The 24,619-nt window shown below is 58.4% G+C and overlaps 3 protein-coding genes across 4 annotated transcripts; all 3 read right to left on the bottom strand.

Moving 5' to 3' along the window:
• Window positions 1–697: 697 nt before the first annotated feature.
• On the bottom strand, window positions 698–13,773 carry XYLT2 (xylosyltransferase 2). Its single transcript, XM_030506175.1, has 11 exons — window positions 13,582–13,773; window positions 8,631–9,102; window positions 7,637–7,812; window positions 7,154–7,356; window positions 6,682–6,762; window positions 6,323–6,539; window positions 5,761–5,937; window positions 4,430–4,692; window positions 4,132–4,327; window positions 3,362–3,695; window positions 698–2,733 (listed from the first exon to the last, which is right to left on the bottom strand). The coding sequence occupies exons 1-11, from the start codon at window positions 13,714–13,716 to the stop codon at window positions 2,411–2,413; spliced, it is 2,577 nt and encodes an 858-aa protein (XP_030362035.1). The 5' UTR covers window positions 13,717–13,773; the 3' UTR covers window positions 698–2,410.
• A 2,059-nt stretch (window positions 13,774–15,832) lies between these two features.
• LOC115616657 (CMRF35-like molecule 2) lies at window positions 15,833–20,727 on the bottom strand. Of its 2 annotated transcripts, none has more exons than XM_030506176.1 (7): window positions 20,642–20,727; window positions 20,208–20,546; window positions 19,355–19,511; window positions 18,456–18,562; window positions 17,846–17,898; window positions 17,226–17,363; window positions 15,833–16,947 (listed from the first exon to the last, which is right to left on the bottom strand). In XM_030506176.1, the coding sequence occupies exons 1-7, from the start codon at window positions 20,679–20,681 to the stop codon at window positions 16,813–16,815; spliced, it is 969 nt and encodes a 322-aa protein (XP_030362036.1). In that variant the 5' UTR covers window positions 20,682–20,727; the 3' UTR covers window positions 15,833–16,812. The 2 variants fall into 2 exon arrangements, with proteins under 2 accessions (XP_030362036.1, XP_030362037.1); XM_030506177.1 differs by having other exon boundaries at window positions 19,355–19,436.
• A 158-nt stretch (window positions 20,728–20,885) lies between these two features.
• On the bottom strand, window positions 20,886–21,922 carry LOC115616658 (CMRF35-like molecule 6). Its single transcript, XM_030506178.1, has 3 exons — window positions 21,827–21,922; window positions 21,378–21,716; window positions 20,886–21,209 (listed from the first exon to the last, which is right to left on the bottom strand). Exons 1-3 carry the CDS (start codon window positions 21,888–21,890, stop codon window positions 21,025–21,027), a joined length of 588 nt encoding a protein of 195 aa, XP_030362038.1. The 5' UTR covers window positions 21,891–21,922; the 3' UTR covers window positions 20,886–21,024.
• Window positions 21,923–24,619: the final 2,697 nt, after the last annotated feature.

Below are 24,619 nucleotides of genomic sequence, written 5' to 3'. Positions count from 1 at the left end.
CATCCCGCCGCCGCCGCCCGCACCGGCAGCCGCTGCCCGCGCCCCATCGGCCGGCGGGGCGGAGCCGAGAGCGGCGGGGCGGGACCGGGCGCACCCCATTGGCCGCCCCCCGCCGTTCCCCACTGGCTGCAGGCGGGACGGGCTGCATTGGCCCGCGGTTGTCGTGGCGACGCGGCGGGGCGGGCCCCGGCAGCGGCAGTCCCGCTCCTCCGAGCCCGCGGTTACCGGAGCACCGCTGCGGTAGCGGAGCCACGCTCTCTGTGTGTGTGTGTGTGTGTGTGTGTGTGTGTGTGTGTGTGTGTGTGTGTGTGTGTGTGGCCCGGCCCCGCGGGCAGGGAACGGCCGCAGCGCTGCCCCGCTCCCGGGCAGCGAGAGCACGGGGAGGCTCCGGCACAGGGTGGTGCCCGCTCATTACCTAATTAATTAATTAGCTAATTGCTAAGTAAGCACCTACAGGGCTCCCCCCCCCCCCCCCGGGCACAGGCTATGGAAACCCAACAGCTTGGTGCTGAGCTGCACATGGCCCTGGACAGCAAGCCCAACAAACACCGCCAGCACCGCAATGCACCCCAACAAACCCCTCAACCATCCATCTCCCGGTGCACAGGACCGGGTACACCCCACCAGGGTGTCAGGTGAAGCCAAAGCTCCCCCACCCCTCGCAGCACCCACCACACAAACCCATCACACCACACCATAGAGCCAGAGATATATTTGTGGAGATGTTGCATATTTAAGACAACTTTACACAACGCTTCCAACAGTTTTGGCGTCTTCCCCCCCCGCGCGCCCTTCACCGGCAGGTACCTGCCCTTGCTGTCAAGGTCTCCGTTCTGTTTGACAGCATGCCCCATGCAGCACCAGCATCCTTAATCTGGGGAGACAGGGAGCGTGAGCCCCGGCAGGCGGGAAGTGGGGCGCTGGAGGAGGGTGGAGGATGGCACGGAATCTTTGGAGATGGCAAAACACGACTGGCCGAGGCCCGGAGCTGCTGGCGCTGCCTGGAGCACAGTGGTTGGGCCCAATGGGCTCCTGCTTGTCCCCATCCCATGCAGCAGGCAATTCCCCTTCCCAGGCTGCAGGCAAATGGTGAAGTGTCTTCCCAGGGTGCAAACCAAGCCCAGGCTTCTCCACGCAGTCAGTCTTGGAGAAAGGAACAGCACAGGCAGTCCCTGAGCCTGGGAGGATGGCAGGAAAGAGGGATGTTCCGCTGCACCCCTTCCCCAAGGAGGCAGAAGCAGAAAGCGCCAATGGATCCGGCCGGACCTTGTCTTGCCTCTTTGCTTTTTGGCCAGGGAAGCACAGCAGGTCCTGAGAGCTTCTGATGACCCAGGAGAAAAGAAGAGGTTGGGCCAAGGGGCCATGGCACAGGGCAGCGCTCCGGGCACAGCAAGCTGCTCTCATTTGCAGCAGGACATCAGCCTAAGGGGTGGCATTTTGGCAAGGAACTGGGGTGTCCCTTTGCTGAAGCAGACGGTGGCAGCAGGGTCTACAGCAGCGTTTGGGACTGTAACCATGGACCAAGTGCTCCACCGTCACAAGACACACACCAGCAGCTCCAGATGTTTGGCACCATCAGGCAGCACCCCACAACCCTGCCCGAGGGGCAGCAGGGTGAGTGTCCCAGCAGCACCCAGCAGGAAATGGGGAAACAGCAGAACAGTAACCATCATAATTCATAGTAAAAAAAAAATATGTAAACGACCCAGCACCCTGTCCTGTAGCGCCAGGACACCCAAGAGAACAAGGTCTGTTACAGTCTGAGGGGAGATGGAGACACAAGGACTTCCCGGCCAATGCGGGGTCTCGTCTCTATTGCACTTTGCATCATATATATTTCTCTCTATATATATTTATAAAAATACAAACTAAAGGGCTGGGGTGGAGGGGGTGAGATGCAAGCCCTGGCCCAGCAGCAGCTCCGTGCACATGTCAGGCTTCAACCCATCTGCTTCTGCCTTTCCCCACAGCCCTGTGCCAGCCCTGCCTGGAGCAGCACAGAGCTTGATCCTGCAGAGACCTCAGGGTGCTGAGCTGGTCCAGAGCCTGCCCACACCCACCAGCCTTCCCTTGCTCCCTTGCCAGCGCTTCCCGAGGCACCAAGGCCTGGAGGGACAGACGCACAGCTCTTCCCAGCCACCTTCTGGGCAGCCCATCGCGCTCTCCATGCTCTCCCCAGCCAGCAAGAGCCCGTTCCTGGGGGAGATGGACAAGCCTCACCTCACCCCTCTGCCCAAAATCCCCCTTAGGAGAAGGTTTTCCCCTGCCCAGGGGTTCCCATTCTCTCTTCCTCGAGCGCCTACGGTGCAGATGGCACAGGGTGATGCAGTCCGGGGACGCCCCCCACGCCAGTGACAGTGATGGAGGAGGATGCTCCTCGCTCCCAAGGCCGCCCCCCCGGCTGCTCCTGCTACCTCAGCCGCCCGTCAGGTTTGACGGGCCCCAGTTCTGATTTGGGGTCCGGGGAGAGGGAGCTCCAAGAGGTTTTGCTGCAGGTCTCCAGGGCGGCGCAGGCAGAGGGGCTGCTCACGCAGACGTCCGCCACGGACCAGAAGGCGCTGATGGCACCGTCAGTCCAGTCCTCCAGCGCCTTCCCCGTCAGCTGCGCCTTCCGCTCCGCATCCTCCTCCGCTGCCTCGGAACGTGGCAAGTTGAGGATCCCCCCCAGGCCCTGGAAGCTCTGCTCCATGTACTCGTTGCGGGGGGGGCCACCGTGCAACCAGTTGCTGTCGTCTGGGAAGGAATGGGAGAGAAGAGAGTAGGATCGGCGGCATAGAATCAGAGAATGGTTTGGGTTGGAAAGGACCTTAAGATCATCCAGTTCCAACCCCCTGCCAGGGACAGGGACACTTCACACTAGATCATGTTGTCCAAGGCTCTGTCCAACCTGGCCTTGAACACTGCTAGGGATGGAGCATTTATCACTTCTTCGGGCAACCTATGCCAGTGCCTCACCACCCTCACAGTAAAGAACTTCTCCCCTGTTTCAGTTTTAACCCATTCCCCCTTGTCCTATTGCTACAGTCCCTGATGAAGAGTCCCTCTCCGGCATCCTTGTAGCCCCCTTCAGACACTGGAAGGCTGCTCTGAGGTCTGAGCACCCTCATGTTCCCTCTGCCACCTCCCGGTGGAACTCAGCACCCCATCCCTTTGCAACCTCAGCTCTCCTCCAGCCTGAGGAGAGGGGAGCTGCTGCAGGACAGACCTAACTGACCACAAACGGGCCTGGTCTGAGGACTCCACATGGGCGAAGGGGACACCAGTGGGTAGGACAGCTCCTGCCTTGTCACCAGAGAGTCCAGGAAGAGGGGGACCACAAGGAGACCCTCCCATGAAGCCCCAGGCTCCAGTGCACCCTCACCTTTCCTGAGAGGCTGCTTGCGGTTGAAGGTCTGTGGCACCACCAGGAACTGGCTCTCGCCCAGGGGCTCCCAGAACTGGAGGAGGCGGATGGTCCAGACGCCGGGGCGCAGAGGCCGGTTGAGGGGGGGCTTGTACTGGGTGAACTCTGCCTCAGCATCCACCGTGATGTCGTAGGAAGCAGCGATGATATAGGTGGGATCGATCCACACCACCGTGGCCGTCAGGTTGGGGCCTCGAGACCACTTCTGCATGGCCACCGGCTCATCAAAAGGCCCCATCAAGCCTCCAAAGTTGCGGAAGAGTCTTTCCTTGGGATCCCACTCTGTGCCCACCTGGAGGGACAGGAGGTACAAGCGGTGGGACGATGGGCAGGGAGATGCTACCAGCTCAGGTTTTGCATTTCACCTCCCCAAACCAGAGAAGGCATAAACCTTGGAACCCAAAGCAATGCACACCCCACTCCATGGCTCTCCTGCTTGGCTGTACCATGCCAGCACTACTGCAGCTCCGAGATGCCTCCTGCAGCTGCAGGCACTGGACCCCACAGCCTTGCCTCCCCCCAGAAGATCCCCTTCAGGTTTTTTCCCCCCCATCAGCTCCATGCCCCACACAGAAACAAAACCCCCGGACAAAGGTTTGTTCCCAGACATGATCGTGCAAGTGTCCCCCGTCCCCACAGCGTGCAAGTGGAGGAAGAGGAGGAAGGGCAGTGTGGTGTGGGACAGCCTGGGAGGAAAGTGGGTGTTACGAGGGACTTTCCCCATTTACCTCAAGGTTTTGTAAGCGGTTTGCCTGCCCTCCGTGACCCGCCAGCTTCAGAGCTCCTTGGGGCATCATCCACACCTCCAGCGACTCTGCCTGCCCCGTTGCCAAATTCTGCACTTCCTGCATCACCAGGTAACCCTGGAAACGGTCATCATAGAAATATAAGTGCACGCTGGATGGGAAGCCCCGGGGTTCAAATCTGCAGAGAGAGACAGACAGAGAGAGGTTGCACATCTGAGCATCAGCACAAGATGCAGGCCACCACTCGGAGCCTGGAGCAAGCCCGCGGCAAATACCCGACCTGCAGAGCTTGGCGGCCTTTGCTGCTGGTGTGGATGCAGCTTTGTGGAGCCCCAGCCTGGAGAAGGCTGTGTAGAAGGTGAGGGTGACATCGCTGAGGCCACTGAGCCCATCGACACGGTCGTAGACGTTCTCCCAGTAGGCCTTCAGCGCCGGTGTGTTGGGGGGGTAGCTGCCGTAGAGGTGTGTGTCCAGGATCTCCAGCACCTCCTGATTCACCGTCGACTCAAACTTGCGGGCGAAGAAGGTGGGTCTGGAGAGTTGCTGGAAGAGCAGAGGTTTGGATTAGACACTGGGAAAAAATTCACTATGAGGATGCTGAGGCACTGGCAAAGGCTGCCCAGAGACGCTGTGGCTGCCCCATCCCTGGCAGTGTTCAAGGCCAGGTTGGAGCAACCTGCTCTAGTGGAAGGTGTCCCTGCCCATGGCAGGGGGTTGGAACTGGATGAGCTTTAAGGTCCCTTCCAACCCAAACCATTCTATTATTCCATGATTCCTAACAATGTTGGCTGCACCCAGCTGAGCAGGGCAGCTGGAAGGCACACAGACCAGGAAGAAACACGCTGGGACCCATCCTGCCCCCTTCGAGGGCACAGCCTAAGGAGCAGCAAAGCACAGCCAGCCCCTGTGTGCAATCCTCTATGACAGGATCAGTGGGAGCACACAGTACTGGTAATGCAGATGGGTTCCCATCTCTCCCACTGCCTCCCCCTTTCCGTGCTCAGAAGCAGCCATGTGTCATCTTAGCTCTTCAGCACAATCTCTACTCAGATGGGCCCCCACCTCGCAGAGTTGCTGTGGAGCCCGGCACGAGGCCTGGCCACGTGGCAGAGCTTCCAGGATCAGGGCCCTGCACTATGGAAGCCCACGACTGCTGGAAAACCTTGGTGACTCCTCGTTTCAGGGCTGGATGTATCTCCCCCAAACCTCAGTCTATATCCCTACACACTGAGAGCATGGGAGATGGTTTGTCACAAGGCATTTTGTCCTGCCAAAGAAGGCAGCGCTCTGAAGTGCTTCTACTGAAAAGGTATTCATCCCAAGTGACAGTCTGCAAGGAAAGAGCAGGAAAAATGGGAAAGTCTGGGAAGAGGAGGAGCGTTGCAAGCAAAAGCCTGGCTGCTGGGCAAGACAATCAGTGTAATCCCACTGCCTGGATGTTCAGACAGGTCTATGCTGAGCCCCGCAGCGGCTGTGGGGCTGGGGTGAGGCTCGTGGGGACATGCATAGCAGTTGCCATTGCACCCAAGGTTGCGCCCGCAAGGATGCTCGGAGAGGAGAGAGCCAGGGAAAAGGGGAGAGAGCGGGAGGAGAAAGGAGGATCTTTTTCACCTGTAGCCGGAGGAAGTCCTGGGGTTTGAAGTCATTTGGGGAGCACCCGCACCAGTCGACTATGTGTTTATATTGGCACTTACAGCCCAGCTTCCGGTTCCAGTTGGTCACTCGGAGGTTGTTATCGACCAGTGTCTCGCAGGCGTGACTGTTCTCCAGGACCGTGTGGAAGAAGGACTGTGCATGGAAGAGAACGGACAGGATACGCAGTGGGGATGGAGTACGGGTGGTTAGCAGAGACACCCTCCCATCACTCATAGAGGAATAACACAGAGCTTGATAACTCCTGAAGAGAAACCTATCCCTGTTCCCAGCACAGGGTAATACGTAAGGAATATAAACTGAGCCTTGGATACTTAGATATAAACATGATGGAACTGGATATAAACATCAGCCTTGGCCTGTCTGCTCCTCTCTCCCCTCTGTGCCTGGACAAAGGGGAGGCACAAAGCCGAGCAGGACCAACATCCTTCTCAGCCACCCAGTGCGGGGATGAAGCGGGACAGAGATGTTAAGTACAATGGGAAGAAACCCTGCCCCGTGGCCCGCAGCCAGCACCCACCTCTGCTGGCAGGAGCGTGTAGGTGTAGAACTGGCGCAGCTGGGACACGAGCTGGTCCTCGGCATAGACCACGTACTCCACAAAGCTGCGGGTCAGCGAGAACCAGTCGGAGCCGCCGTCCACCACGATGCCCTCGGGGATGTGGCGCTCGCCCAACCGCCACATGTGGGAGTCACACTCGTGGAACAAGCGGTCCAGGCCTTGCTTCTTGATAAACCTGGGCATGGGGGTGAGGATGAGTGTCACCAACTGTGCAGCTACATCCAGAACATCCTCCTTTGTCCCAATTGTTTCAGTTCTTTCCCCAAATCCTTCCTTTTTCTGTTCCTCAGCTCAGCTCTGCCCCTAGCTGGGATTACCTGGCGTTGTCTCGGCCATGAGACTTGAGGAAGTTTTTATCTCGGTATTTGGACAGGAACATCACCAGCTCCTCATTGGTCCTAAGGTGCAAATTAGAAAGCATTAATGGCCACTGAGGTAAAGCAGACCAGTAATCATTCACACTGCAAGAGCCATCAGACACAAGAAGCCTAAAGCTGCTCAGTGAGTGTTGACTCAAACCCTTGTCCTGTCACTGGGGAGGCACAGAGGTGTCTCTCTGCTGTCTGGCGCCTCACATGCGTGTTCCCCTGCTACACCCAGACCACAGGAAAAAACAGCCTCCAAGGCTGGGCTCCTCCGCAGAGATGGGACCAACCTTCCCCTGGAGCATCATCACCAGCACATGGGTGCAATCTCCAGCCCCATCTTCCCTCACCTCCCTGCGCCTCCCAAGGCACCATGCAGCCCAAAAACCTCCATCATCCTCCCCTGCCCCAGCAAGGTCCTCACCTTGTGGGATAGTCAGTGGCGCTCAGGTTGATGAAGAAGTCCCAGGGCCACTCGGGCAGTTCCAGCAGGTCCTTCATGCTACGCAGGTACATCTTGAGCAGGCTGGCACCTCCCCAGATGGTCACCATGCGCCAGGGTGTCACACGGATGTTGGGGTAGTGCCGGGCCAGCTCCACCGCCTCGCGATGGAGGTAGTTGGAGCGCTGTCAGGGAACATGGCCCATGCTCAGCAGGGAGCTCATCTCCCCATGGCCTTGCCAGCCCTGAGGCAGCCCCTACAGCAGCCTCCACAGAGAGGGGAGCAGCGAGACAAGACTGCTCTGGGCAGGGGGGATAGATCCTGCTTCCCTGGGGTTGCAGAAATAGGGGTTGCACTGAGGACAAACCCTACTCAGCCACTTCCTCCACTTGCCATCCACTCATGCCCCAGTGACTGATCCGGGCACTGTTAGCACCCACCTTGCCCTCACCCCTGCCACATACCTTGTCAACATGGATGTAGAAGAAGTGCTGCTGGTGGTACACAGCCTTGATGAGCCGCTTCAGCTGGCGAATGGCCCTGCCGTGCACAACCAGCATGTAGGCAATGCGCACGGGCTTGCTGGGGGGCAGCTGCTGCAGCCGGCTCTCGTCCCACTGGATGACAGGGCTGACCTTGCCTGTGCGGGGAGGGAGAGGGCTTCAGCCTTGGCACCCACCACCCCAAGCTCCTGATAAACCAGGGAGACATAAGCAAGGGGATGGGCAGCGGGGAAGAGCTTGGCCTCGGGCAGATCCCATCAGTGCAGCCCAAACTGGCTGCAGCGCCAGAGCATGGCAGCACACACAGCCCCTTGGCTGTATGGAGACCTCAGAGCAGCCTTCCAGTATCTGAAGGGGGCTACAAGGATGCTGGAGAGGGACTCATCATCAGGGACTGTTGCAACAGGACAAGGGGGGATGGGTTCAAACCGAAACAGGGGACGTTCAGGTTGGATCTAAGGAAGAAGTTCTTTACTGTGAGGGTGCTGAGGCACTGGCACAGGTTGCCCAAAGAAGTGATAAATGCTCCATCCCTGGCAGTGTTCAAGGCCAGGCTGGACAGAGCCTTGGGCGACATGGTCTAGTGTGAGGTGTCCCTGCCCATGGCAGGGGGTTGGAACTGGATGATCTTAAGGTCTTTTCCAACCCAAACCATTCTATGATTCTATGATAACTGACAGGGATGCGTTGGGAAAGGGGGGGTGTCTTTCTGTCCCCTCAAAACAAGATGCAGCTGGCTCTGACCTCTGCAGGTTGGGATGAACAGCCCAGTTTAAGGATGCTGGCACAGCTTTGATTGGATTAGAGAGGCAGCGGTAATCTGGGAATCAGTGACAGATTGAGGCCGCAGTTTGCCAGGTGGCACAGTGTGGTGACATAAGGAACGTGTCCCACGTGCCTGGCTGGGACATCCCCGATGCCCAGGGTGACCGGGAGCACCCCAGCAAGGACTCACCCGAGAGCTGGCAGTGGCGAGGCACAGACTGGGGCATGAGGCTGCCGGCCCGGTGCAGACACACCACGTTGGCGATCTCCTGTTGGCACTGCTTGCTGCTGGCCCGCGCCAGCGCCGAGAGGGCGTCTTTGCCCGTGATTTCACACTTGGGGGTGAAGCTGTTCTCGGTGGGCTGGGGAGCTCCTTCCACACTGCCCGTGTCGCCCTGCTGGAACACAGCCAGCTGGGCTTCCCCACGCAGCTCCGTCAGGTTCCTGCGGCTCGAGGAGTCCGGCGCACCCGGCAGCCTCCAGCCCAGCTTGTGTCTCGCCGTGACAGCTCTCACCACCTTGGACACCAGCGCGCCGGGGCTGTCCGGCCGGCCCCGCCACCGCCCGTGCTTCCTGCCAGCGCTGCCCCGGCGCCCCGCGGAGCTGTCCGAGTCCTTGGAGCCGTCGCTGCTCTCCGGAAAGCCGGCTTTTTTCTGCCGCTCCTGTTGTAGGTGGGTGCAGAAGAGAGGACAGAGCGTTAAGTCAAGCCTGCTTCCCCCCGGCATCCCTGTTCCCAGAGCTTGCTGCACTCAGTCCCCACTGCTGCAACATGGTAGGCACTCCAGGAGCAGCCACTGTGCAGCAAAGGATGTTACACTGCCCCTCTGCCACCTAAGTCCCCACAGCACCTCTCTGCATGGTCCTATGCCCCCTGAAGCCAGTAAAGGAAGACCTCGATTTGCAGACCACATCATCACAGCACAAAAAGGGTGTTGCTCTCTGCATGACTAAGTGGCCAAGGTCGATTATGCCTGCACCAGACACCCTCCAAGGTCCTGCGTAGGCAGGGGAGATGAGCACAGGGCTGCTCTGACTGGTGGTGGTGATTTTACCAGAAGGCGAATGGACCAGCTCTTTTTACCGTGACCACACTGTAAATTAAAGCCCAGCACATCCATCCGGGAGCTGGGATCTCAGGCAGCCACGTTCTCTGAGGCTAAAAGCACTGAATGAGGCCCTGCCCACGCTCCCTTCCCTGGGCCCCGGCTCCCCGCACCGGGCTGGAGCAGGCGCTGCGCTCACCAGCTACTCCAGAAATCCCTCTCACAAACCCTCCTGCCGAGCCAAACGGATGTGCACAGGGAGCGGTTAATTACGCTTCGTTACCTCGGTCAGGCTGGAAGCGAGGCAGCCTTGGGGCGAGCACGGAGTTGGGAAGTTCGGATGCCTGAGAGAGCCACGCTCCTGGGAAAGAATTTACCCAGCGAGTGGTGCTTGCAGGGACAGGGCTGTGTGTCCCCCAGCCGACAGGCAGCAAAGCCGATGCTGCTCCAGCCAGGCCTCCCAGCACTATCCCACAACCCAGCCTCTGTGCCCAGCACTGCGAGGCACATCGGGGGCTATTCCCGGGCAGCAGCATCTTCTGCTGACGGGCAGATGCCTCACAAGGACAGCAGGACCAAATTAGCCCCCTGCACAAGCACCAGTGTGAGTGTAGCTGCTGGGAAGGTCACAGCCAGGAGAAACCATGCCAGGCAACGGCTGTAAAGCATCTGGTGAGATCTGCCCGCTCCGCAGTCCCTGCTCTACTCGTGTTGTGGTGCAGAGCTCTCAAACCATGGTGAGGAAGGGGCAAGCCATCGCTTAACTTCCAAGGGGCTGGCGTCAGTGAGGATCAGCCGAGCTCCTTGCACCCAGACAGGCATCACAGGTGGCCGAGACAGGCTGAACCACTCATCAGTCACCACCAGGCCCATCTGTTCAACAGTTATAAACCTGTTTTCTGCACCAAGCATCACAGGAGCAGGGAGTCAGGAGGCAACAAGCGAGAAATGAATCTCTTCCACAGGCTCAGGACTGTTCCTGCAGGATGAGACTCACTGGTCCCGCTCACACTCTCTGCTTCCCAACACGCCTGGCTCTGGGGATAGCCCCCATGCAATGCCCCCACTTGGTTACAGTCCCCCTGGAAAGAGCCCTGTTCCTGGCTCAGGAGCACACCCATTGTTAGAAGCATCGCCAGCCTTTCCAGAGCTGCCAGCTAAAGAACTCAATGGCTTCTAATTACTGCACCACAGCGGAGCTCCCTCCACCCCAGCCTGGCAGGGAACGGCTCCAGCCACGTTGCTCTGCTGTATTTAAGGCTTGTGTGCTGTTCTTTAGGCAAGTCGCCCTGTTACCCTCCTCCTGACATGCACAGATGACTCCAGGCACCAGGCAGAGGTCAATTCTCCCCCAACATAACCATATGCCATCCCCACAGAGCTGTGGTCAGGCATTTACCTGCACCCCAGCCCCAGCACAGGTCTGACTGCACTGACATCTCCAAGCCCTGCCACTGTAAGGAACAGCACTAACAGCATCTGGTGTCCTGCAGGATTCCCCCTCTGGCCAATTGATTCTAGTGTCTGTCCCATACAAGCACCCATCAGACAAAATTGGCACCAAAATGTTCCAAAGTCACCAGAGGAATCTGGACACTTGATTGCTACTTGCAGCAGCAGAGCCTTAAACCTCATGATTAAAACGGCTGACACAGCCCCCTAAAACCAAGCTTTTGGGGGGGAATAATAAAAATCAAGGAATCTCAGCAAAGCTGGAAGGAAAGATGTTTCATAGAAAGCTTCTCTGGTGGCCAGAGCACATGGAGGACACCAGCACACAGGCTCCAGAGAGGTGCTGCCTCCTGTCTAGAAGGAGGAAGATGGGAGGCAAAGTGGGGAAAGAGATGCGACCGGGCTAAAACACTTCTCCCAAGTGACAGATCCTCTTCTCCACCCATGAGGACGCTCACATTTTCCTGGTGCCAGCTCCACCGTGGACCAAGCAGTCCAGGAAGCTCATATTCTCTCTCGGGAGCTGTCAATGTCACCATGATGTAGGATCACCCTCATCCCTTGGGCTCCCACCTTTGTGTGCAGACAGGCTCTTGCTGTCTGCAGCAGGGATGCTGTCAGCAAAGGGCTAGGTACCAATGGGAATTTCCTCTCCCATCAGTCAAGATCGTTTGGCTTCCTGGAGACAGGAAACTTAGTGTTGGCCTGAGTGGATGGAGACTGATCCAGTGGCTGGTCTGCACGCCATAAAGCATCTGCCTGGTGAATAAAGGGAGCCTGCAGGATCCTGAAATGGGGCTGGGAAAGAGAAGTGATGCGATCCAAGCGGCAGTGAGCCAGGTTATGGCTGTGTCAATTAGTGGGAAGGAGACATTTATGCCTTCTCCAGAGACAGTTGTCCATTCCCAAGCCCTGGAGTTAGTGCTGCTGGTGGTGAACCATCCCCTCTCGGGGTGAGAGGACCCATGGCCAAACCTGTCAGCTGCCCAGCTCGGTTCTGGGAAGAGACATGGGGAAACCAGGCAAGGACTGAGGCAGGATGAGCCGACCCATGAGACAGCGCAGGGCAGGAGCAGGGAAAAGCAGAGAAGCAGTTCAGGACAGTGCAGAGGAAGCCGGGACTGGTGAAGTGATTTGATCAAGGTCACAGGAAAGGGGAAGCTGGGCACTCCTGAAGCCAGATCAGTCTGCTCTCACACTCCCAGTGCCTCCAGATTGAAGGCAACACCGTGTCCCCTCTCCTTGATGCATTTGTTCCCTAGTTCTGTTTCGGTGGTGAGCATATGAGGGAGCTCACACCATTCCCAATGGCCTGGGGCTGGGAATTTATCTGCAGAGTGAGTGGTTACCTTAGAGACCTTCCCCCCACAAGAGGCTGCCTAATTCCCCTTCTCACCTCTTTGCTCTCAGGGAAAACTTCCTAGTCCTATGAAAAGACCTGTGGGGTCACCCTCCACACCAGTGAGGCACCCCACAATGGAGAGGAGAAGCTCTCATCACTCCAGAGATCCCCACTTCTCACCTCATGGCCACTTGGCTTCGCTCTGTCACAGCTCACCCCACGCCTGCTCCTACCCAAACCTGGCTTCACCATCACCCTGGGAGCAGCTCTCAAAGAGTCTCTACAGCCCCTGGACCACAAGGATCCTGCCCAAGATGAGGGGCTGTGGTGCCACACAGACATTCACCAAGGAAGCCCATACAGGGACTCTCAGCCCTTGGAGGAACCTGCTCCAGCCACTGGTCCATGCAGATGCAGCGGGTCTGGACGTGGTCCAGCAGCTCACAACAAATAAATGAATTCAAGTAAGCAACGCAGAGGTGAGGAGCTTTGTTTCAAGGTTGCGGCAGCGTGCTCCACGTCCTCCTTAATACCTGCTCGGTGTCTGACCTTGGGCAAACACCTTCGCCAGCCTGTGCCTCAGTTTCCCCACACATAAGAGGTGATGCCTTTCGCCTTAGCGGTGTTCTGGCATAAAGACACCAGATGACTGCCAAAGGCCCTCGTACCCTCGCACTCCAGAGGGATATCCCTGACCGGACCAGCTAAACAGGAGCTGCCACAAACTTCCCAAGCTGCTGCACATGCTCTCCCAGCTCTCTGAATTAATACATACTTCCTTATTTTCCGGCTTGGATGTCACTGATCCCAGCTTCCTACAGCATCTCCCAACCCATGGAGAAGCCCAGGACCCTGATGAGCCTTCCGCCCCACACCAGACCCCAACCTGGACCACAAAGTCCCTTCTCTTGTGCCATGGTGACCCCACACTGCTGCACCCAGAGCTCCTCACAGGCAGCATCCTAATGCCCACGCCCTGCAGCAGCCCAGGGACTGCGGGACCCCCACCGACCTCAGGGACCCATTGCGGGGCAGGACCTTGCCAGCCCCACTGGGACACCCCGGGGGGAACACAACACCCTCTTTGTGTCCTCTCTAGGCTCCACAACAAGGGAACACGCCAACCTCCCCCCCTCCAGAGCCCCATCCCAGCACGCACCATCCTCCTCCGACCCCCCAGCCCCATAACCCACCTCAAGCCCCTCACCCAGCCCCTTTATCACCGCCGTACCCCCCTCATCCCCATCCTCCCGTTCCCCGCCGGCAGGCCCCGGGTCCGGCCTCCCCCCCCCGCCTCGGCGCACCTCGCCCGGTCCCTCCTCGTCGAGGCCGGCGGAGGTCCAGAGGACGAGCCCCTGCAGCAGGAGGATGGCGAGAGCCGCGGCCACCGCCAGCCGGTAGCGCCGCGCCAGCTTCCGTGCCCGCCCCGGGGCCACCATGGTCAAGGGCCGCTCCGCCGCGGCTGGGCGGGCACCGGCACCGGCACCGGGCACCGCGCACGCGCCGACGGGGCACCGGGGCGGGGCTCGGGGCGGGGAGCGGGGGGCGGGTGTGTGTGAGCGTGCAACGGGGGGTGCGTGTGTGCAACGGGGGTGCGTGTGCAACGGGGATGCGTGCGTGCAACGGGGGCTAAGTGTGCAAGGGGGCGCACACTTGTGTGTACGCCTGTGCAACGGCGAGGGCGTGTGTGCAATGGGGTGCGTGTGCAAGGGGTGGTGCATGTGCAACGGGGGTGTGTGTGTGCAGTGGGGGTGTGCGTGTGTGTTAGTGCATGTGTGTGCACGGGTGTGTACATGTGTTCAAGTATGTGTGTGCCGTGTGTGCACAACTGTGCATGTTGGCACTGGCGTGTGCATGTACCCGTCCATGTGCACCATGACTATATGCATGTTTGCGTGTGTACACCAGGGTGTGCACGTGTGTGTGTGTGTTCCTGTGCATGTGCGCACCAGGGTGTGTGTGTGCTAGTGCATGTGTGTGAATACATGTGCATGTGTGCACCAGGGGGTGTGTGTGTTAGTGCATGTGTGTGAGTACATGTGCATCTGTGCACCAGGGGGTGCATGTGTTCATGCATGTGTGCACCAGAGTGTGCATGTGTTCATACATGTGTTTGGCATGTGTGCATCCAGGTATCCGTGGTTGTGTGTGGTTGTTTGTGCACACATACACAGGGATATGTGTGTGTACAGGCATGTGCCTGCATGCATGTGTACATGTGCTTGTGTACGCCTGTGTATGTGTGCACTGGGCTGTGCATGTAGCCATCCATGTACATACATGTGTGCACCATGAATATATGCATATCTCTGTGTGTGCATCAGGGCGTGCATGTGTTCATGCGTGTGTGCTCCATGTATGCATTGCTGTGCATTGGGGCACTGGCATGTGCATGTGTACACGCATGTGTGCATGCATGTGCATCTGGGCACTGGGGGGTGTGTGGGTGCATTTGTGTGCATGTATGCACTGGAGCATCTAATCTTCATGTATGAGCATGTGTGCATTGCAGTGCCCATGTTCATGTTCTTGTGAGCAGCACCGTGTGCATGTGCTTCTGCACGTGTGCGCTGGGTGCACGTGTGCTCGTGCGTGCTGGGGGGTGCATGGCCATGTGTGCACTGCAGTGTGTGCCTGTGTCCACTGGATGTCTACATGTGTACACATACAGATACATGTGCATGGTGGGATGTGCACAATCACATTTACATGCACTGGGACACGCTGGTGTGCCTCGGGACCTGCAGGTGTGTCTTGCGGGCACATGTGTGCACACGCAGAGCCACCGGATTGTCACAGCTGGAAACCCCTGCACAAGGTGTGGGCACAAACCTGCCCTGCTGCCGAGCGTGCTTCAAGGGGAGATAAAACACCCCATTGCTGGTTCTGCTGCAATAAAACCTGAGGAGATGCAAAACCTCTTCCAGGACATCCACCCAAAAGGCTCCGGGAAGGCAGCTTCCCCTTGCCAGGAATAGTTTAGTTCATGCCCATGAAAGCCAAGAGCTACAGGCATGGCAGGAGTAGAAGAAAAGCCCCTTCTCTGCTTGGATCATCCTATCTGCTCCACCAATCCTTATGTGTTAATTGGGGGTTTCAGGCAGCAGCAATTCATGAGTGAGCCATGCAGTGGGACTCTCCCTGCTCTGTCCTGTTGGGAGTTTGTCTTTCTCCCTGATCTTTTCCTAAAGCACGGAAACTACCTCCAGCTATGGCATAATGGAACCCAGTTACCTAAAAAAATCCGATTCCTCCTCCCAGCTCCTTCAGAGAAGGGGTGTTATTATCTCCAGTAATAAACGGGGCAGCAGGAGGAGGAGTATGTGGCTTTGCTTTCCCTTTTTCCCCAGGAATGGCTGGAATCTGGCTGGATGCTCATTTCATTACAAACTACAGCAATGATGCTTGTCTGTGCCGTTGCTGTTTGCTCCTCTGGAGCCCAGCCTCAGGCAGGGTAGGAAGGATGGATCCCACCTCCTGACCAAACAGAGGAGGAATTTTGCTTATAGAGGAATATAAGCTTATATAGGAATAACCTATAGGAACAACCACAACTGTTTTACCACAGGCACTTAATTCCAGCCGACTTTGGCTTTGTCAGAGCAGGGATGCTCCACGTGGCTTCTCAAATAAGACAATTACAATACTGAAACAAAGCTTTGCAGCAGTTAACGAAGTTAACAGATCCTCTCCAAATGAACCCCTGAAATACACTTGACTCAGCCTCACAAACAGATGTATTGAGTGGGTGCCATGAAATAAATTATCAGCAAAGCAGAGAAGAGCAGGGTCACGGTTACTGCTTATCCGTGTGCTTCCAGCCTGGAGTTCCTTGGGAATGGTGGTGGAGAGAGAGCAGGAACAAACGTCCCTGGGGATGTGGGACCAGGAGGGTCAGGGAGACACTTCCCAGCCACTGTGCAGGAGGGACAGGACCTCCTCTGCCATCATCGAGACCCTAATGCACTGCACCCTCCACTTGAGCCCTCCAGTGTTTGGATGTAACAAATGCATTTGGATATAGCACATCTCACTGTCCTGCTTCCCAGGAGCTGCCAGCTCTGCCTGCCATCAGCGTGAAAAAAGTCAGTCCGAGGTGACCAATGGGTTTGGGAGCTTCAGTCCCTGTGAATAACAGCCAAAGGGGCAACTGGGATGGGTGCTGGATGCAGGGAGCCAGGCAGAGCCCACCCTCACCTCCTGCTGCTGGGCTCTTCCACCCCTGCCCAGCCGGTCTCTGGCTTGAGCTACCCCAGTGCAAGGGGTAAGGTTTTATTCCCAGCATCACTGCTGTGCGGGTGAGGTCTCCAAACGCAGAGGGATGATTCCATCCTCATCCCGCCCCGTGCCTCCTGCTCATCATCAATCTCTTCAAGGTTGCTCCAAGGAAACATCCAAGCCCACAAGAGCAGCAGCTCTGCTGTCCAGCCGGCTCCTGCCTGAGCAGAAAGCCAGCCCACTGCCCTCCGTGTGTATCCCATGTGTGTCCCGCTGGCGCTGCCGGCAGCAGGAGCAGCACAGGGACCCGGACGGGCTCACTCCCTCTGCACCGGGCTCTGGGGCTCTCCTCTGGGCTGTGGAGCTGACGGCACGTTGGCGTAGATCTCCTGCTGCGCTGGTGGACACTTCCGCACGGTGGCATATGCGGCCTCTCTTTTCTCTTCCGAACGCTGGGAAAGGAGGGAAAAACAAAATACATCCTTTGCGGGGTTGCTCCAGGACAACACCCTCTGGTGGAACCTCTCTCAGCTGCTTTAAGCATCCAGGAGCAGCGTGGGGACCAGAGGGGACACCCATAGTACCCAGCATCATTTCCACGCCAGCTTGGCACATCCCTTTGCAGCTCCCTCCCTGCCCACCCGACACATCCCACTGCCCACACTGTCTCCCATCCGCTCCAGCTTTCCACCCATCACTCCGAGCTCGGCACTGCTCTGCATTCTCCTACCTTGTTGCTCTGCTTGACCTCCATGTACTCTGTCGTGGTGTCTGCCAAGCAGCGTAATGCCTCGGTGTTGCTGTACAACTGGCTCTCGGCTGTGCTCGTGCGGTGGTTGATGTCCGCATAGTTCAAGGCATCTTCTCCCTGACACGTGAAGGAGAGGGATGAGCTGTTTCACCTCCTGCTGCCCCACTGCAGTGGTGGGAACATCTCCCATCCTGCTGCCTTTCCTGATGAGGCTGCAGGAGCACTGGGGGGGAATTAACCTGCAGCAAGGGCTGGGTCAACGTTCCCCAGGGGAAATCTGGTTAGTGACACCAGCACCTCCTTGAAACCTGGCAGAAAACTACCTATGGTGCGTTTACTGCTGGTTCCCAAGGCTTTTCCAACCAGAGAAGCAGCTCCCATGCTTGAAGAGGCTTGAGGAGAAGCCTCTCAGCCCAATCCTAAATTCCCTTCACAGGAATACTCTGCCATAAATCCCTGGTTGGGTCTTCCTGTTGCAAAACGGAGCCCAGAGGATCCCTCCCAGCCTAAAGGGCTATGAACCTGGCTGAAAGCAAAGGGCTCTGGCAGCCTGTTTCCCCTCTCCAAGCGAGCTCTAAGCACAATGTGGTTTGTCTTACTGTATGTGACATGCTGCCAGTCCTGTCCATCTCTACAGCTGTTCCAGAAGGGGCTGGTTGAAGCGTGGATGAGGTTAGACACGAGTGAAACCAGAGGAAAAGAAATGTATTAAAAACCTGCACTGCCACTATGAATTTCACCATAAAGCAGAAAGAGAATCTATTGCCCCATCAACCACCTGGAGTTCTCCAAACAAAACCAGACCCCCTCTGCCAGCTGGTGACATCCCCTTCTGTCCCTCCCTACCCATCACACTGGCATTGAACTCTGCACCAAGCCTAGTGTGAGCCCTGAGCACACAACTGAGCACGGCTGGAGAAGCCGATGGTGCCCAAACAAACTCAAGCAGGTGCTGTTCCAGGCAGCACCCATCCCAAGAGCTGCCATTCCCTGCTCCCATCGGTATGAGACCCATGAGATGGTCCCACTCCTCCTCTGGGGGAAGGAGACCACATTGGTGGAGGTCTCAGTGGTGGACCTGGGAACTGGATGGATCAGAGAGGGAATGGGGGAGAAAAAACAAATATAGAGGGAAAAACCCCCAACTATATCAGAAGACAGGCCCTGGTGAGGAAGCAGCATGTGTGCAGCAGTGACAGCTTTGCTTACCCTTCTTCCTCTTCCTAGTCAATATTACCAAAACACCGACAGCAACTGCAAGCAAAAGAAGAACCACTACGATGACTGGGGTGAGGATGTGCTCAACCACATCCAAGCTGCAAGAAAAAAGAGAGTGTTTCTGTTCTCGTACTTCTCAGAAGCAGACTGGAGAGGAGCCAGTGTGGGGCAGGCACACAGGGAGAGGCTGAGGGTGATGGGGCTTGGGGTGGTCAGGCTGCAGGCTGGGCTCAGAGCAAAGCAAACTGGAAACTGCAGAAGCAAACAGGCACTGGGGTCTGAGAGCTGCTGCATCTTCACTGCTTTAAAGATCAGTTCCTGCACCTGATTTAACTCTGGTTTAGCTCCACTATTTGTTGAACTCGTAATGGGCAGCCAGGCAAAGTGTGCCAGCTACCCCTTGAGCACGCAGATGGGAAGCCTCAGCTTTGCCTGCTTCTTTCATCACCACCAAGAGGCAGGGGAGGAGGAACAAAGCTCCAGTCTCACGCTTTCTCAACTCTCTCTGATGGGCTGCATGTGACTACATTAAAAAAGGGATCCAGCTCAGCGCTTGGTTTCCCACAAGCAAACAGGCCCTCTGAATTTTGGGGAAGGAAATGGGGTCAGCGCTGCAATTAGAAACCATGGTGATAACCCTTGCCTTGCTTAAGCTGCAAGATGAACATGGGACAATCAGAGCTTTGCCAGGGCCAACCAACCAGGAGTGCTGGGATTATTTTCCATGCAGAGTGGCTGGATGAGAGGATGGAACACTGGTCTCTAAAGGCAAAAGCAGGAGGTCTGAATCCTTAAGGGGGGTGTGAAGAGCCCGCAGGGTTGCAGGGCTCCAGCTGCATCAGAGACCTCATGGAGGGAGGTGGCCACTGCGGGCAGGAGCTGGCACTCACTGTGGAGGGCTGGAGCCTTTGTGGTGGGAGAGATTTGATCGTGGTTGCAGAGATTCCGCCTGGGGATTTGCCTGTGTGGAGACTGATACAAAGCTAGTGAGATCCCGGTGCTCAGTGGTGGGGCCATAGGGCGATGCCGGGGAGGAGGAAGACGGAGCTGTAACAAAAAGAGGAGAGGATTGGTCAGTCTCCCTGCCTCTGCAGGGGAAAAAGGATGTGGGGTTTGCAGTGAATCAGAAGTGACCCACTTACCGTCCATCACAGGAGGAAAAGCTGGGTCCCCCTCTGCCACATCCAGAGCACGCTCCTTGAGGTGAGAGGACTGTAATCCCCTGCCCAGGAGGCTTTTCATGGCCTCAATCCCCCCCCAAACATGCACACAACAGAGTTCGCCCTGCAGAAAGGGCATGTGGGCACCTCATGCTCAGTCCAGTACTATAACACCAAGGTCCCTGGCGAGGGGACAGAGAGGGACATTCCCTAAGCTCAGGGCCCTACAGTGGATAATGGGAGGACACAAAGGGGTGAGGAGATCTCTAGTGTTATAAAATAAGGCAACTAGACCACAGACAGGACCAGCAGGATCTGAAGAGAGGGGAAAATATGGTGTGGGGCACTCCACTGTTGGGGGTGGCTGACCCTGGGGTGCTAAGAAGGGGCCATGCCAAGACCTGGGCATGGGGAACCAGTGGAGGTGGCACCTGCCACAGCAGCAGCCTGCCGAGACCTGGTGGCACACGCTGGGGCTGCCTCAGGTGATGCGGGCACCTATCTCCTCCCGGCTAACCCCCTCTGCAGCCTCGGATCCCAGCACATGGAGTGGGACAAAGCAATGCTGGACGCGGGGACTCACCTGGGGACACGATCACCCTCACATTGGCGCTCTTATCACGCGAGAGTGTGCTCGTTCGCACCCCGCAGCGGTAGGTGCCCGCGTCCTGCACAACCAGGTCTTTAATGGTCACCGTGAACACCCGTTGTGTACCATTGTCCTCGATGGTGACCCGGCCTCGCTGCACCACGGGGCTCAGCTCCGAGGTGAGAACGATGTCAGTTTTGCAGGTGGAAACGCTTCCCGGATAGCACCAGAACTTCGGCATCGTCTCATAGCCGGGCTCGTACGCGCAGGTCACCGAGAGGGACCCCCCCAGGAACCCCCGCACGGTGCCAGGCCCCGTCACCGCCCAGCAGCCTGCGGAGACACACGGAGCCGCGGGAGTGCTGCCGCCGCGCCCGCCCGGCCCGTCGGGGCTGCTCCGGGGCGCGGAGGCTCCGGGCCGGCCTTACCTGGCAGCAGCGCCCAGACAAGAAGAGGCAGGAGCCGCATGGCCGCTCCAGGGCGGTGGGGCTCGGCGTCCTGCCGCGCCCGGTTCCTCTCCGTGGGGCCGTGGGGCCGTGGGGCCCGGCCCGCCCCTGGGGCCGCCCCTGGGGCCGCCCCTGCAGCACCGGCCGCCCTGTCGGGGCGGAGCGCTGGGACCCCCGGGCCTGCCTGACCGCGGCAGGCATCGGAAAGAAGAGACGGAGGCGCAGAGCGGAGTCAGAGAGGCTTTATTGCAGCCGCCGCTGGCGGTAGGAAGGGCCCGGCGGGGTCCCGGTGCTGCCCCCCTACCCGCGCCGTCGGGGCCAGGGCGGAGCGGTGCCGGCTGAGGCTGCGGGGTCCCGGCCGCGGTTCAGGCGCCCCGCAGGCTGACCCAGAGCACGGCTCCGCTCATGGCGAGCAGCGCCAGCACCTGCAGCCCGGCCAGCACCGGGAAGCAGCGGAAAGGACTGGGGGTCCCCGGTGGAGCGTCCGTCACTGCCGCAGGCGGCCGGGCGGTGATCGGCGGGACGGTTGGGGTCCATCTGGGCGATGGGGCTGCGAATTCGAAGAGGGGACACATGCAGCGGGTGCTGCCGGGCACTGACCAGCCCTTGTCCCTCTCCATCCCTCCATCCCCAGCACCCCATCTCCTCCCGCAGCCCAGCCCCGGCCCCCAGACGTGGTGGTCACTGTTGCTGGGGAGACGGATGTGCAGGGACTCACCTGGGGACACGATCACCTCCACTTTGGCGCTCTTATCACGCGAGAGTGGGCTCGTTCGCACCCCGCAGCGGTAGGTGCCCGCGTCCTCCACAACCAGGTCTTTAATGGTCACCGTGAACACCCGTCGTCTTTGATAGTCCTTGATGGTGACCCGGCCTCGCCGCACCACGGGGCTCAGCTCCGAGGTGAGAACGATGTCAGTTTTGCAGGTGGAAATGCTTCCCGGATAGCACCAGAACTTCGGCATCGTCTCATAGCCGGGCTTGTACGTGCAGGTCACCGAGAGGGACCCCCCCAGCAACCCCTGCACGGTGCCAGGCCCCGTCACCGCCCAGGAGCCTGCGGAGACACACGGAGCTGTGGGAATGCTGCCACTGCACCGGTACCTCCTGCCCCGTGGGGCTGCTCCAAGTGTGGGGCTTGAGCCCCAGGGATCCCCTCAGCTCTACCTGGCAGCAGCATCCAGGTGAGCAGCAGCAGGAGCCGTATGGTAGACTGGCCTGGGCAGTGCATCAGAGCAGCCCTCCTGCCTTTCCTGCTCCTTCTTCCTTGTGTCTCTGGAGCTTTGCTTCCTCTTCTGCCAGGGGTACCACACATTTATAGCTAAAGCGTGGGCTTTCCTTTATCCTCTGGTCTCAGCTGACTTCCTGCCTCTGCTGTCACAAAAAGCTCTGCCATGTGCTATCCCAGCTCCTGTCCCCCTTCCTTCCCCTGCCCCAGGGGCTCCCCTTTTGCTGCTGGCATTGCCGCCACAGTGGGGTGCAGTCCTGTCTCTCCCTGCCACACTGTCACGCTGCCCAGCCTCTCTGGCCAGGCAGGGCACCCAGTGTGGGATCCACCTCTTGAGGGTGGCTCAGCACTGCATAGGGACCCCCTGAGCCCCAAACATTCCCCCAGGCTGGGGGCAGTGCTTCTTCATGGGCATCCTGTCCCCGTCTTGGGCAATGCAGAGGGAGAGCTCCAGCCTCCAGTCCCTGATGTGAGCACCTGTCCCCACTGCCCTAGCCAGTGCATTACCCTGGGCTGTCAGCCCCAGCACAGACCCTGCATGGCTTGGTAGCCCTATGCCCAAATCAGGTCTCCCCATGCTCCCCCTGTGCCCCCATCCCTTGTCCCCTGGGAGAACCAGTCCCCCCCACAGTGTCCTCCCTTCCACCCATATGTGACTTGTTGATCCTGTGCTGCATTGGGCAAACCCTTTGGAAGAAGTTCCCAGGGGTGAATCTGGGGACAGGCAATGACAGGAAGGACAGACACAGCCCACACACAGGAACCAGACCCACACTGAGAGTCACAGGATCTGCTTCCTACAGTCATGGGCTGGTCCTGGCTTGGCCCAGAGCCTCACACTTGGACCCACTGCTGGTACCTTAGCAGAGGCAATGAGACAGCTTTATCACCAACAGTTGGTTCTAGTTTAGCAGAGCTGAGCATGTTCCTTGGTAGAGACACAACTGAGCTGTCCCTGTCCCTGCCTTGTGCCTGGCCTCAAACCCTGGCCCCCAACGGTGGGTCCCTGCCCTGAGCATCACCCAAGCTGGGCTCTGGGCTGCCAGGGGTCCTGTGCAGTTGCTCCCCTGCAGACAACAAGCTGTGTGGTTCCCCATGGCTCTGCCTTGGAGCTGCCACCTCCATCCCGTCCACACACATGGTGGCTCTAGGGCAGGACTGTCCCACTTGATGGTGCCCTGGATGGGGCACTCTGAGGATGGGGCTCTCACCCTTCAAACCCACCAGGAGCAGACAATAAACAAGGAGGTGGGACCCCAGGGGGTGGAAGCTCGGCCCTGGCCCATGTGGTCCCAGCAGGAAGAGTGGATGCTGGGCCCACAGCCAGGCCCCCAACTCAATTCCCTCCAACCAGCCAATTCGGTGGGATTTCAGCACTATTCAAGTGCCTGCTTTTTGGAGGCACCAAACCTGGAAAATAATGGGAGCAATGAGAAAAGGAGCCCAATGTGAGCACCATCAGCATCGGCAGCCATCAGCACCCCAGGCAGTGCTGACAGGCAAACAGACAGACAGACAGTCACCTGCAGGACACCCAGGCTTTATTGCAAACCTGGCACCAGTTGGCAGCTCCAGCTCAGCAGACACAGGCTCTCTGTGCCCCAAACCTTCCCCTCTCCAGTGCAGGGGCTGCCAGGAGAGGCTGATGCTTCACTGGGGGAGAAGCCCCCAGAGCCGAGCACATCCTGGTGCAGGGTGGCCGTGATGGGTGTCACAGCCCCAGCAGGGTGGGGGGTAAAGGGGCAGGAGGGTGTCCCTGTGGCTCTGGGATTGGTGGGCAGCCCAGTGCCCTGGTACCAGCCACCTCGGAGAGCTGCAGGTTTTCCTGGCCATGGTTCCTGCGTTGGCTCCTTACCCAGGCAGTCACACACCCCAGGAGCAGCGCCACAGCCACCTTCACGCCAGGGATGAGCAGCAGGTAGATGATGTTGAGCTGGGACCTGGATAGGAGAAAGGAGATAGTGCTAAAGCTTGAGTCTGGGCAACGGGGATGGGGACACTTGCACGTCTGCCCTGCTTGCCCCTGGGATGCTCCTTGGAGCTGCTGCAACCAACCCAGGGATGAGGGATGCATGCAGGGAAAGAGGTGTCTTAGGCCAGGGGATGCTGTTGGGGGCTTGCCCGCACCCTGAGCCCTGACTCACAGCACTGGAGGCTCCCCAAAGCCCGTGGTGGCCACTGGGCTCACATCGCTGCCTTTGGTGGTGGATGAATCAGCTGTGAAAGAAAACAGAGTCAGAGCAAAGTGGAGACCCCCCCCTGCACCCATCCTGCCCCGGGGGCCTCTGCCCTGAGACTTCAGCCACAGAGGTGCAGGAGGTAGAGAGGGGGGTGCCCAGGCAAGGCACTGGGCACCGAGGAGGAGGAGGATGAGAAAGGAGAGAGGTTACTGGGAGAGACTGGAAACCCCAAAGGGCTTGTGGAAGCAGAAATGCTGAAAGGAGCAAGCAAGAGGCTCTGCTCTGCATGAGGCTCTGTAGCCTCCTCTTCCCTCATCCAAATCTGCACTGGGGCAGCCTTATGCTGCACATGCCTGACCTGTGCACATGCCTGACCTGTGCTCCCACATCTCACCTGGCAAAAGGGTCCAAACCAGGAAAATCCACATTTTCCACCTTCTTGCTCCTGACGCAGATTTTCCCCTGTGGTTATTCACAAAGTGCCCTGTGGGGTGGAGCTGGTTCACATCTCATGAATTTCCCAAGCCTCCTTCTCCCGTCACTTCCGTGGGC

Source organism: Strigops habroptila, chromosome 14 (assembly GCF_004027225.2).
Source record: "Strigops habroptila isolate Jane chromosome 14, bStrHab1.2.pri, whole genome shotgun sequence".
Taxonomy (NCBI): Eukaryota; Metazoa; Chordata; class Aves; order Psittaciformes; family Psittacidae; genus Strigops; species Strigops habroptila.
Note: the sequence above shows the minus strand (reverse complement) of the source record. Positions and strands in the feature narration are given on the sequence as shown.

What these genes read in the sequence shown, in the direction of transcription:
- LOC115616658 (XM_030506178.1), bottom strand. Translation starts at nt 21,890, where the DNA reads ATGCACTGCCCAGGCCAGTCTACCATACGGCTCCTGCTGCTGCTCACC. An exon ending in CACCTGGATGCTGCTGCCAG is followed by an intron (nt 21,717 to 21,826) that starts GTAGAGCTGAGG and finishes GTGTCTCCGCAG; the next exon opens with GCTCCTGGGCGGTGACGGGG. An exon ending in GGAGGTGATCGTGTCCCCAG is followed by an intron (nt 21,210 to 21,377) that starts GTGAGTCCCTGC and finishes TCGAATTCGCAG; the next exon opens with CCCCATCGCCCAGATGGACC.
- LOC115616657 (XM_030506176.1), bottom strand. Translation starts at nt 20,681, where the DNA reads ATGCGGCTCCTGCCTCTTCTTGTCTGGGCGCTGCTGCCAG. An exon ending in AAAGGCTCCAGCCCTCCACA is followed by an intron (nt 18,563 to 19,354) that starts GTGAGTGCCAGC and finishes TTTTTCTTGCAG; the next exon opens with CTTGGATGTGGTTGAGCACA. An exon ending in GACTAGGAAGAGGAAGAAGG is followed by an intron (nt 17,899 to 18,455) that starts GTAAGCAAAGCT and finishes CGCTTCAACCAG; the next exon opens with CCCCTTCTGGAACAGCTGTA.
- XYLT2 (XM_030506175.1), bottom strand. Translation starts at nt 13,716, where the DNA reads ATGGTGGCCCCGGGGCGGGCACGGAAGCTGGCGCGGCGCTACCGGCTG. An exon ending in GCCACTGACTATCCCACAAG is followed by an intron (nt 6,763 to 7,153) that starts GTGAGGACCTTG and finishes TTTGCACCTTAG; the next exon opens with GACCAATGAGGAGCTGGTGA. An exon ending in AGGACTTCCTCCGGCTACAG is followed by an intron (nt 4,693 to 5,760) that starts GTGAAAAAGATC and finishes CTGCTCTTCCAG; the next exon opens with CAACTCTCCAGACCCACCTT.